At 46.6% G+C, this 11,569-nt stretch overlaps 1 protein-coding gene across 1 annotated transcript; it reads left to right on the forward strand.

Moving 5' to 3' along the window:
• Window positions 1-7,798: 7,798 nt before the first annotated feature.
• On the forward strand, window positions 7,799-11,364 carry MAFB (MAF bZIP transcription factor B). The gene has a single exon (XM_073309738.2). It carries the CDS (start codon window positions 8,496-8,498, stop codon window positions 9,453-9,455), a length of 960 nt encoding a protein of 319 aa, XP_073165839.2. The 5' UTR covers window positions 7,799-8,495; the 3' UTR covers window positions 9,456-11,364.
• The last annotated feature ends 205 nt before the right edge of the window (window positions 11,365-11,569 follow it).

Consider the following 11,569-nt stretch of genomic DNA (forward strand, 5'->3'; position numbering starts at 1 on the left):
ACCCTCATGTAACTTATAAAGGGGATAATATTAATTTCAATACAGAGTAGGTTTGTAGCTGGGACCTGAGCACTTTCCTTTGCATCCAGGCTTCTTTCTGAATCTGTAGTGAGGGGAAAGGGCAGCAAGGTAGCTGTGTTTCATTAGCTGAAAAGGGAGTTGTTCTAGAAAGGTGGGACTGCCTCCTCCCCCATGGGACCCAATAAACCTGATCCTTCCCTCTGTGATCAGCAAGAGCATGGAAGCTGCAAACCTGACCAGTACATCAAAAAAGAGCTTGGAAAATACTTTGAGTGAAAAATGCTAACTGTGCATCCTTCTCCTGTAACCGTACTGATATTAAATCAGGAAATAGCACAGAACAACCACAGACACATATATACAGGGGCTGTCAAAACAGAAACAAAACAAAATCCCTAATGGGGACTAGAGGTGAAAAGAGCAAAAAGAAGAATATACAGTATCTGCTTTATGATGATATTTAAATCCTTACACAGCAAATGCTGGAAAGGGAATTCCAAAATTTTCTCTATATAAGCAGTTTTCCTGATCCAGGGCTTTGTGCAATGAAAAGGAATCACTAATCAGTCTGAATTAAAGGATGCAGCTGCCCAGAGGGCATTATAGCATTCATATGGACTTATGATTTACAATGCAAGGCCCCCAGCCAGAAAACACTTATGCACTCGCTTAACAGTACTACAGTGAGAAGTTCCATTGAAATCATTTTAGGATCAGGTCCTAACTGACTACCAGCATTTCTCAACTAATTACAGCAGTGGTTCCCACACAGTGGCCCATGGACCATCACTGCTGTGAAGAGCACTTGCTAGTGGTGTGCGGAGAACTGGCTACTTGCTTGGTGCCCAATTTGGAATGCTCATCATCCACAGTTAAGGCCAAATTTTTCAGCTCCCCTTTGTGCATCTAAATAAAGGGCCAGACTTTGGAAAAAGCTCAGTACCCAATATGCTAAGCTCTTGTGAAAAAATCTAGTTGTTTTAATTTGATGCCAAAAATGGGAGCTGAGCTGCTTTTAAAATCTGGTTCCAATTCTGGGTGTGAAGAACTTTCCATTTCTTTTCCTCCCCAGTTGCTAAATCACATTCAGAGAAACTAAAAACACATTAAATACTTTACTGACATCACTTTCCCCCACAGAAATTGCTGTAACTGTTAGGTGATCATGAATAGGAGAGGATGTGCTGGAGAGACAGTTTCTCTTATGAAGATGTGCTCCAAGCTATGAACATGCTTGAGAACCTTCCCATTACATGACACTGCATTCCAAGATATGGCTACAGTAATTATAGCCCTTCAGCTTCTATTGGCCTCTTGAAAGGTGCTGCTATCATCATCTAGAAATGGTTAGATAGCTATTAACTAAATGGTAGAGGATTGCTTTGCTAGAATTCAACCTGCCAAGGTTCAAGTGGGAAACAGGGACTCACTCCAAGGCAGAGTAAAGCACCTTGAAAGCAAGCAAGGCGGTTGCCTTTAATTAATGGTTTCCTAATAAAGAACCTCGATTTCTGGAATTAGAAATCCCAGATGCAACTCTAGAAATAATTCTACACCAGTAGCAAGAGGGATAAATGGGGGGTGGGGGGAGAAAGAGAGGGGGAGAGAAAGAAAGATGGATGGGCATGAAGAGTTTTTGAGCCTGACATGAAGGAGGCATACCCAGGTCACTTAAAAACAAAAATTATAGTCTCATTCCTGGTGGAGACGGGCCAAAGAAAGATAATCCCCACCCGGCCCCGTGGCCAAAAGTGCTTTGAGAACCGGAGATGAAAAGTTCTCGGCAATATTACGATTTCTTGTTAAAACATGTAAGTATGCGTTTACTGTGTACAAAGAATCAGAGAGATGAACCTGAATGAAGGACACGGCTCAGGACCCATTGAAGAGTTGTCCCTTCCCCTTGGACCTTCGCTGGAAAGGCAATAAAATGCATGAAAAAGCTAGGGCAGCAAATCTGTCTCTCTCTGATTCCCTGCAGCAAGGGGAATGCTTCACTTGCAAGGCGGCTTGCGCTTGTGATTAACTCAAAGTAGTCTGTGGACAAGAACCCATCTTCCATATGGTTCCTTTGCAGCGGTAGGGGAAGCAGCTGAACGAGGTTTTGGTGTTTGTTCATAGTCACTGAAGTGCTTATGGAATTATACATATACTGTCCCCGGCAGCCCAGATCCCAGTGACCCTGCCCTACTCGGATGGGGTTGAAGGTCCCTTAAAGATCTAACCCAGCAGAAAAATGAAGCACTGCACGGAAATCAAATATTTCCTCGAACTATAGTACAGGCCAGCTACAAAGAGTTAAAGAGCTTCCACTCACGGGAGGCAGGAGGATGTGCGGTGTACCGTGATTTGGCTATTTTTCCTTGGCCAAAATAGGGAAACAAAGTTTCCCAAGTCAACTCTTACGTCCTTAGGGGGTAAGAAAAATCAGTAATGATTACTAAGCTTCTGCATCTTCCATCCACGTCCTCCTCTTTATTAGCCTCTCCTTTGTCAAGAATTCGTCACAGACAGACAGACAGAACACAAAGTAGAGTCGAGCACTGAGTTTGATTTTGTTCTAAACAGATGAAAAGCAACTCTGAATTACAGGTGTTTGTTAATTGTAAGTGATCTGCTCATTTCCTTTGCATCAGTCTTTTCCAAAACAACAACATTATTAGCCAGTCTATTTTAGTGCTATAAAACCGGCAGTTGTACATAATCCCAGAGTCTACAGAACTGCACATTTATTTGGTGTTAACCGCTTGCTGGACTGATTCCCTTGAGTTTGCGTGTGTTCTGGCCAGCGCTGACAACAACATGGGAGTGATGCAGAATGGCTCGTCAACAAAATACATTTATGGGCTGCTCCCCTCTAAACAAAAACAAAACCACCCTATAAAAACAGACGCGTTCCTGTTTTTAATTATACTTGAAGCATTAAGTCAAAGCACTAATCACACGCAATACTGGTCCGCTTGGGCTGCAACATCCCCTTATTCTCCAGCCAAAAATCGTGTCTCCTAATTCGTGTCAATGCTTTGAGAAAACCTACCCTTCCGAAGTCCTGTTCCACTTCCTTCTCACAGATCCACCTGCAAACCGTGTCTAGAGTTAGCATTGGGATTTAACGGAATTGTTTCGAGCTAAAATCGAGAGAGGTTTCAGTTCACCCAGGACAGTACAATAGCCTGTTTTATACTGCAGAGCTGCAGGACAGACATTTCCCGAAGACGGTTATTTTGACAATCCCAGCAAAGAAAAGCAAAAAAGAGAAAGAAAAAGATTTACGATTGCCATTAGTCATTTCACCCTAAACTCGGGGGCCACCGCCATTAAGCCAAACAAGCAACCATCACCTTTTTCTTTCTAATGCTCGTGTAGCTACAGTAGATGATTAACCAGGTCCCTTGCTGCGTACGCAGGAAAACATAACACACAACACGGTGTCTGCTGGCAGGTTTGGAAATTTCGAAAAAAAGAAAAAAAGAAAAGAGGTACGAGGGGGCAAAGTGCCGTCCTTTCCCTCCCACCTCCCCAGCGGAGCCGAGTTTCTGACCTGCCCGTTTTTGTTTCTTCACAAAACTAACTTCAGACCCAACATCCCACTAATAGGTTATATGGGGGAAATCCTTCTTCGGGGCTAAATGTATCAATCAGCAAGCGCTCAGAAATTAGCAGCAGAGGGATAGAGGGGTATTTTTAAAGAGTGATTTTATAGTCGTTTTTCAATCGGTTTTTGCTTCTTACTTTTTTGAACCTATTGAATGTCTGGTCCATCGTGTTCCTAACACAGAGAATTTAGGGCTGCGAACGTAACAAAAATGTCTAATCTGTGATTCAGCCAAAAACCACACGGATTGAGGTGTGTATCTGCACGAGATTTTAAAACGCGACCTTTCAATTGCAGTGGCTCTAAATTCCTCCCACCTTCGTCTCGCGGTGTAGCGGAGATGGAGTGAAATAACCAGGTGTGAACTCTTCGTGATTCTGACTCGGGGAAAGCAGTAAGGCACGTTCGAAACGAACCGCCAGACTATGCTTTAAAATATATGCCCATCCTCAGCCTGTATTTTTATTGGTATTAAAATCACCACCACATTTTGGCATTGAAATGGGTCACGATGAAAGAAGTTTGCACTTATGATTTCAGGGGGGGATGCGATGTGTATAGCCGGGCTATGAAGCCATACAGATGGTGTAAATTTCCATTCCTCCCCCCCCCCCACACCCCTACACAGTTAGGTTTTTATTTAGTCTGGGGTTTCAATTGCTGAACGTGCTTAAGTGACGGAGCATTTTATACCCTGAAAAAAATCGTAAAGCTCCAAAATTACTATTTTTTTTCAAGCCTACCCCCTACAGTATAGACCTGTATATTATCTACAGCGAGTCATACACTGGAGTCTGCCCATATCACATTCGTGATCGAATGATTGTTCCTTGAGCGAGGGTACTGGACGATGCATTAGCTCCGAAGTTTCTTACTGAAGTGTTGTATGCTTAACATTTTGCAGCGGTGTCTTTAGGGGTCGGAGGGGGCTGTTTCTGGCCGTCACTCCCTCGCTGGGTTGTTCAGTAACTTGTCTCTAGGGCAGAGGACTCCTCTCTCAGGTGTGTATTGGTGACCTGGTCTAGCATCTGCAGGCTTCGCCTCTCACAAGTCCTCTTGCTCTGCGTATGGTTTTTGTCTAACCTCCCTTCAGAGCCCTGGCGCTACACGGGGTCAGACAAAGGGAAGATTTCCCCCATGCATAGGTCTGAGGCTGATTAAGGTTTGATGACTGAATTCAAAGTCCACAATCAACTAAATCACGGCTCAAAAGGTCTTTTCCAGCCAAGTGATGTAATGCTCCAAGTTGTGGTAGGCAGTTTCTGTACCATTAACGTGCGAGTATCTAATGGCAGATAAATAGACCCTAGATATTATAGGATGACGAATATAGACTTAGACGTGAACCTACAGCACCAATTGGCAGATTAAAGTTTAAACGGTAAAGCAAAGCGAACATAACACAGCGACAAGCTGAGCTGTATGATGAGTGGATAGAGAGCTATCCGATCAATGCTTCCTCCGTCCGTCAGTAGCTCCACCTTGCGAATACACCTCCGTCATTAACGGGAAAGTATCACCTCGCCTGATGCGCGTTGGAAAGGTTTTGCTTTAAATGAACGACACCTTCGAAATGCTCGGCAGATTTTTCCCCCTTCTCTCAAGCAACCTTAACTCCCACCCCTGACAATGGTAACGTTTAACATGCAGGTAAAATGCTGCCGTCTCAAGGCACCCAGATTACCTAAATAATCACCCCTCGCCCCAAGGGATTCACACTGGAGCCCGCTGCAGAAGCGTAAAAGCCCTAAGTCAGTGTCAGAGCTAGGAGAGACTCTTCGCAGGGTTGTCTGCTCTGCCGCCTCCGGACTCTCCCCCTAGGAAACTTTCCCACTTGTGTCCAGGGTGCTCCGGGAGAGCCCACCGGCCTTCCGAACCTTTACCCCTTTGAAAGAGAACCCTCCCCACCACCTTTGTATCCCCGAGCACCTCCGTCAAACAACAAAGCAACGCGCCGCGGTTTCAGGATGTCCACGGCGCAAGCATTCGGCTTGAAAGCCAGCTGGCTGAATTCGAACTCAGGATCTCCCCGTGTTCGCGAAGGAGGAGGAGCAGGGCTAGTTTGCCAAGTAGAATCAGCCCCAGTTAGAAAGGAACAAGAGTCAACTCCCTGCCCACTGTGCCTGCCTGCAGGAGTTTCGAGCAGAGGACAAGCTGCGGGGGGGGGGGGGGGGGAGATATTATGTTTGCTCATATGTGATTAAGATGAAACGCGGGTTGGGATTTGGAACGGGACCAGCCGAGGTACGCTTTGGCCCCCTGGTGAGGGCAAAGCTTCTGGATCGTGTACGTGGGAAGAGAGGGGGTTAAACACTGAACCACGGATCCACACCAGGGATCTAAAGCGTTATTGATGGATGGGGTGTTATCTATACTGCAAATGTAACTGGAGAAATTCAGACGAAACGAGCGGACATTTCATTGCCACACAAAATACCCCCCCACACACGTGCCTAATACTAAGGTGGTATTTCATTGCATTATCCTCTCCCAACTTTCTCCCCCACGCCCCCCCCCCCCCGAATTTTTGGGTTGTCCCCAAAGTTTTGATTGTTCTAACTGGGATATTTATAACTTTCGGGTTGAGAGCCCATGCTCTGCATTTCTGTCTGCGACCCAGTGTATGGTTCATTTTAAACAGAACACAAATAAAGCAAGTCGTCGCATCTTGTCTAATGCCCGGGCTGGAAAAGTAGAAATAACCACTGGGATTCGAGCTGAAAAAAACACCGAGTGTATATTACATTTAACTCTTTCCGTGCTGCAACAGACTTGAGATCGAACCCTGGGGCTACTTTTAAATACTCTTGCTTTTCCCTGTTTGGGATTTGAATAGAATCTTTTTCACGAGGGGAGGGTAAAAAAAAAAAAAAAGTACCACCACGTTTTTTCCCTGAAAGGTGCCTCTGTCCATCCTGAAAATGAGCCTGGACTTTTGTGTGCGCATCAGAAACTAAGTAATTGAATAATGACACAGGCAGAAAAACGACAGTGGTATTATTACTGTGGATGTCGAAAGACTCAGGTGGAGGAAGGAAACCCGGCAGACTCAAGTAGAGAATGATCATGTCAACACGTTCTCTATGTTCCAGGTGGAGGTTTAAAGGGAGACGTTAACACTGTTGGTATAGGGTAAAGCTCATTATCACAGAAATGTTCCTTGTTTGTTTCTGTTCCTCTTGCACCGATTTGCTTTCCCTCCCCCTCTACATCTTCAGCTGTAATTCTCTGTGCTCCTCTTTTTGTCTCCTCTAGCTGGTGCTTTTCTCAAAACGGCCACGTGGGGTCGTCCTTTATGTCTGTTTGAGCGTAAAAACAGTTAAAAAAAAACTTAATCTCCTTTAATCGTTACAAAATGTTCAAACAAAAACACAGTCCTGTTACTGGACCCCCCCCCCCAAAAAATCTTACAACCCGATTCTTCTTTGCATGCAGTCACTCGAGGAGCAGAAGAGGAAATCAAAGATCTTCCTTAGAACTGAAATGTAATTACCGTCCATTTTCCCCTTCGCCCCGATATTTGCAATAGTCTGGGCCAGCGCTAACTGCTTTCCTGGGGGGAGGTATTTTTAACTTGAGGTTTTCTTCGATTATATAACGACAGCTGGCACACACCGACTGTGGGCAACTATTCTTTATTTTCGTCTTTTTCCCAACCCTCTCTCTCTCACACACACACCCCCACAAGCAGCGATCATGGCTGAATCCTCCAACAAATTAAGTGTTTTGACTGTGCCCCTGGAAAGCGGACAATTAAAAGTTGCCCTCAAACCATTCCCTCCTCCCACTCCCACAAAACAGAGTGGGCAGAGGGACTTCGTTATATTTAGAACAAAGGGATGGCCAGCAAATGAAACATACGCTGGATCTGCCCCCCCCCCCTTCTTCTTTGTGAATTACACAGGCTAAGAGAGAAAGGGAGGGGAGGGAGACAGAAAGGGGGGGAGCAGATCGGGGAGAGAAAGTGGGAAGATTAAAACATGAAAGAAAGAAGACGAAGAAGAAAAAAAAGAAAGGTTTGGAGTTGCTGCCTGGTCTTGTTCTCCAGCTGCTAGTCAGCTGACTCGTCGGGAGCTGTCACATTGTGGGAGCCCGGCCCCTCCTCCGGCAGCCCCAGGATCTCCGCGGCCGAGCTCCCATTGGAGAAGCTGCCCGGCGGTCCCAGCCCCCTCTCCCTGAGTGTCATCGGGAAAGGAATATAAGCAGCCAGGGGGGCTGCCTCGCAAATCACAGCTGCACAACAGGAGCTGGAGGCGGCAGCTAAAGCCGAGACAAGATTTCCCCACCTCCCCCACCCCTTCCCTTCATCGCGAGCGAACAAAAAAAAAAACAAAAAAACTCCAGCCACCAAAATCACCCACCCAGCAGCAACCCTCCAGCACACGCCGCCCGCTGCTCTGCCGGGAAAGTTGCAGCGGGCTCCGGCTCCGCGCCTGCAGTGGAGCGGGGGGGGGGGGGGACGGGGACGACGAGGCTCAGGACTTACAAACCGACCCCCGCCGGGGCACAGAATCTCTCCTGCTTTTTCCTTTGCAAAAGAGGCCAGGCTGCACCGCCAGCATTGCGGTGGGGAGGCTCCTGCTGCTTCCTGCCTCCCACCTCGCCCGTGGGGTTTTCTTAGCCGTGGGAGCCGCTGCAGCCTGCATTGCATTGCAGACGCCGCTACCCCACGCCTCGCGGCCCGGGTGCCTCCGCCTCCTCCGCCCGCTTGGCTCGGCTGCCTCCGCCTCCTCCGCCCGCTTGGCTCGGCTGCCCTCCGCCAGCCCGCCGCCGCCGCCGCTGCGAAGTTGACCTGGAGTCCGAGGGAGCGCGGCCAGCTCTCCCCCCCGACGGTGCCCTGGAGTGAGCGCTCCAGCCCAGAGGTGCCTGCGAGACAGCCATGGCCGGCGAGCTGAGCATCGGACCCGAGCTGCCCACCAGCCCCCTGGCCATGGAGTACGTCAACGACTTCGACCTGATGAAATTCGACGTGAAGAAGGAGCCCCTGGGCAGAGCCGACCGGCCCGGCCGCCACTGCACCCGCCTGCAGCCGGCCGGCTCCGTCTCCTCCACCCCCATCAGCACGCCCTGTAGCTCGGTGCCCTCCTCGCCCAGCTTCAGCCCCACGGAGCAGAAGACCCACCTGGAGGACCTGTACTGGATGGCCAACAGCTACCAGCAGATGAACCCGGAGACGCTCAGCCTCACCCCGGAGGACGCGGTGGAAGCCCTCATCGGGTCCCACCAGATGCCCCAGCAGCTCCAAAGCTTTGAGAGCTTCCGGGCCCACCACCACCACCACCATCCCCACCATCCCCAGCAGCAGCAGCAGCAGCACCACCAGTACCCGGGGGTCACCCACGAGGACCTGGTCAACAGCGGCCACCCGCACCACCATCACCATCACCACCACCACCACCACCAGGCGTCTCCCACCCCTTCCACCTCCTCCACCTCCTCCCAGCAGCTGCAGAGCGCCCACCAGCAGCCCCCTTCCTCCAGCAGCGTGGAAGACAGGTTCTCGGACGAACAGCTGGTCTCCATGTCGGTGAGGGAGCTCAACAGGCACCTGAGGGGCTTCACCAAGGACGAGGTGATCCGCCTCAAGCAGAAGAGGAGGACGTTGAAGAACAGGGGCTATGCCCAGTCCTGCAGGTATAAGCGAGTCCAGCAGAAGCACCACCTGGAGAACGAGAAGACCCAGCTGATCCAACAAGTGGAACAGCTCAAGCAAGAGGTGACCCGGCTGGCCAGAGAAAGAGACGCCTACAAGCTCAAGTGTGAGAAACTTGCCAGCAATGGCTTCAGGGAGGCCGGATCCACCAGTGACAACCCATCTTCTCCCGAGTTCTTCATGTGAGTCCTTTAAACACAGAACCCCCCCCCGACCTCCTCCCCCCGCCTCCCCGCTTCTCCCACCCTCCTCTGACATCTCCATCCATCTGCTTGCTTGAGTAGAGAGAAAGAAGGGAGAGGAAGAAGAGAGACTTAATACTTGCAGCATCCTGTCTCCTAGATTAGCTGTGAAAAGTAGGCTGGGGGGAGGTGGGAGAGAAAGAGATGTGCAACTTTTTATCTTTAGTTCGCCAGCTAAAGAAACAGAAGAAAGGAAGGACACGTCAAGCGTTTTTATAGATCGCTTGCTTTCAGAACTGTGTGGGCTCGTTGTGGTTTGTTTGTTTGTTTTTTAAAAAGGGACAATGAACAAGCGATCGATCACATATTACCTGTTTGGGAGTAAAGGAAAGAAGACTCACGCAGCAGCATCTCCTGCACATGCTACCTGCTTGGGAAGGAGAATAAGGGAAGGACAATATATGCAAACCCTTCATACATTGCCTGCTTTGAGAAGTAGTTACGGGACTCAGATGGGACATTCAGTACGAGACAAGAAAAAACATCAGTTTTATTGCCTGCTTGATTATATAGAAAAAAAATACGAAAATCTGCATTAAAAATATTAATCCTGCATGCTGGACATGTATGGTAATAATTTCTATTTTGTACCATTTTCTTGTTTAACTTTAGCATGTTGATCATCGTTCATAGCTTTGTTTCATTGATAAGAAAAGCATCACAAGTTATCAACTTTTTACTGCTTGTGCAGTTTTTGTTGGGGTTTTTTGTTTGTTTGGGGTTTTTTGTTTTGTGTTTTGTTATAGTTGTTAGCTTGTAAATATCTGCCACATCACACGGCACAGGAAGACAAAATAACATTTCATCAGGCTGGTTATATGGTTTGTTATTAAAGTAAAGAGATAATAAAAAACGTTATGGGCATTTTGCATTTGCATTCAGAAAACAACTTTGTATATTTGGTGCACTTTTAAGTTGTAATTTTTTCTTTAGTTTTCATTTTGGTTTTTGTTTGTTGGGGCAGAATAAAAGCAACTCGATTGCACTGACACACCTGGCCGTCATAATAGTGAAAAGGGCCAGCAGACAAGCAGCTACATCCTACTCCACAATTTAAGTGGCAGTGACCCTATTATTTTGACGTCAGGACAGTTCTCAGACAGCAGTGCTCATAGCTTTGGCCATATTTTTCTCTGATTTATTATACACTCAGGAAACAAAGAATTTACAATGTGTTTTATTTGAAGAAACAATTGATGCTTGATTTCCAAAACACAGGATGACATGAGTCAGTTGCAATCGCTGTAGGCAGAACAGTATACAACGACATGTTCCAGTTCTGATTTCAGTTAGGTTTATCAATGGCAACAGAAGATGAAAGGGCTTGGAATGTATAGAAAACTGAAACGTTTTTTAAAGAGACATACTGCAACTTAAGTGTATTATTTTGCAATGATTTTTAATCTGCTTCTCTGTTTCCCCATGCAGCAAAAGTTTTAGCCAAATTTCTTTGCAGTTGTGTAGTAGTAGTTTGGAGTGTTATGGGTGTTACTTTTTTTCCTCCTGCAGGTCAGAAAAAGGATTTTACGTTGCACTGACAAAAATACCAAAATGAAAACTTATTTTAGTTTCCTTTTAGGATTGCTGGCACTGCTGGCCAGATGCATTTTAAGTTTGTATTAGTTTATAAATTAACAGTAATAACAAGATTGTAATGAACAGCATGGTGCTTGCAGTTTTAAATATTGTGGATATTAGTCATGCATCAGAAAACGATCTTTGGTTTTTACTGATTCAACTGTGTTGAAATCAAAACATTGCAGCAGCGAAAAAAATTGTTTTTATTTCATGTAAAGTTCTGAAGGGATCAATTTCAAATCCTGCTTATGATATGAAAAATATTAAAAAAAACCTGGTCTATTGTAGTTTTATTCAGACTGGTTTCTGTTTTTGGTTATTAAAATTGTTTCCTATTTTGCTTATTAAAATAATTGAAATGGCATTTCTTTGAAGGGTTTACTTCTCCAATGTCTTGTGTTTAAACTTTCTTGGACCTTAAATATATATCAAAAGGGGACGATCCAGCTAAGCTGATCTTTGACATGCATCATTTGGTTT

The sequence above is a fragment of the Lepidochelys kempii genome, chromosome 13 (assembly GCF_965140285.1).
Source record: "Lepidochelys kempii isolate rLepKem1 chromosome 13, rLepKem1.hap1, whole genome shotgun sequence".
NCBI classification, from domain to species: Eukaryota; Metazoa; Chordata; order Testudines; family Cheloniidae; genus Lepidochelys; species Lepidochelys kempii.

Excerpts from the sequence above, each read along its gene's own strand:
- MAFB (XM_073309738.2), top strand. The coding sequence starts at position 8,496 with ATGGCCGGCGAGCTGAGCATCGGACCCGAGCTGCCCACCAGCCCCCTG.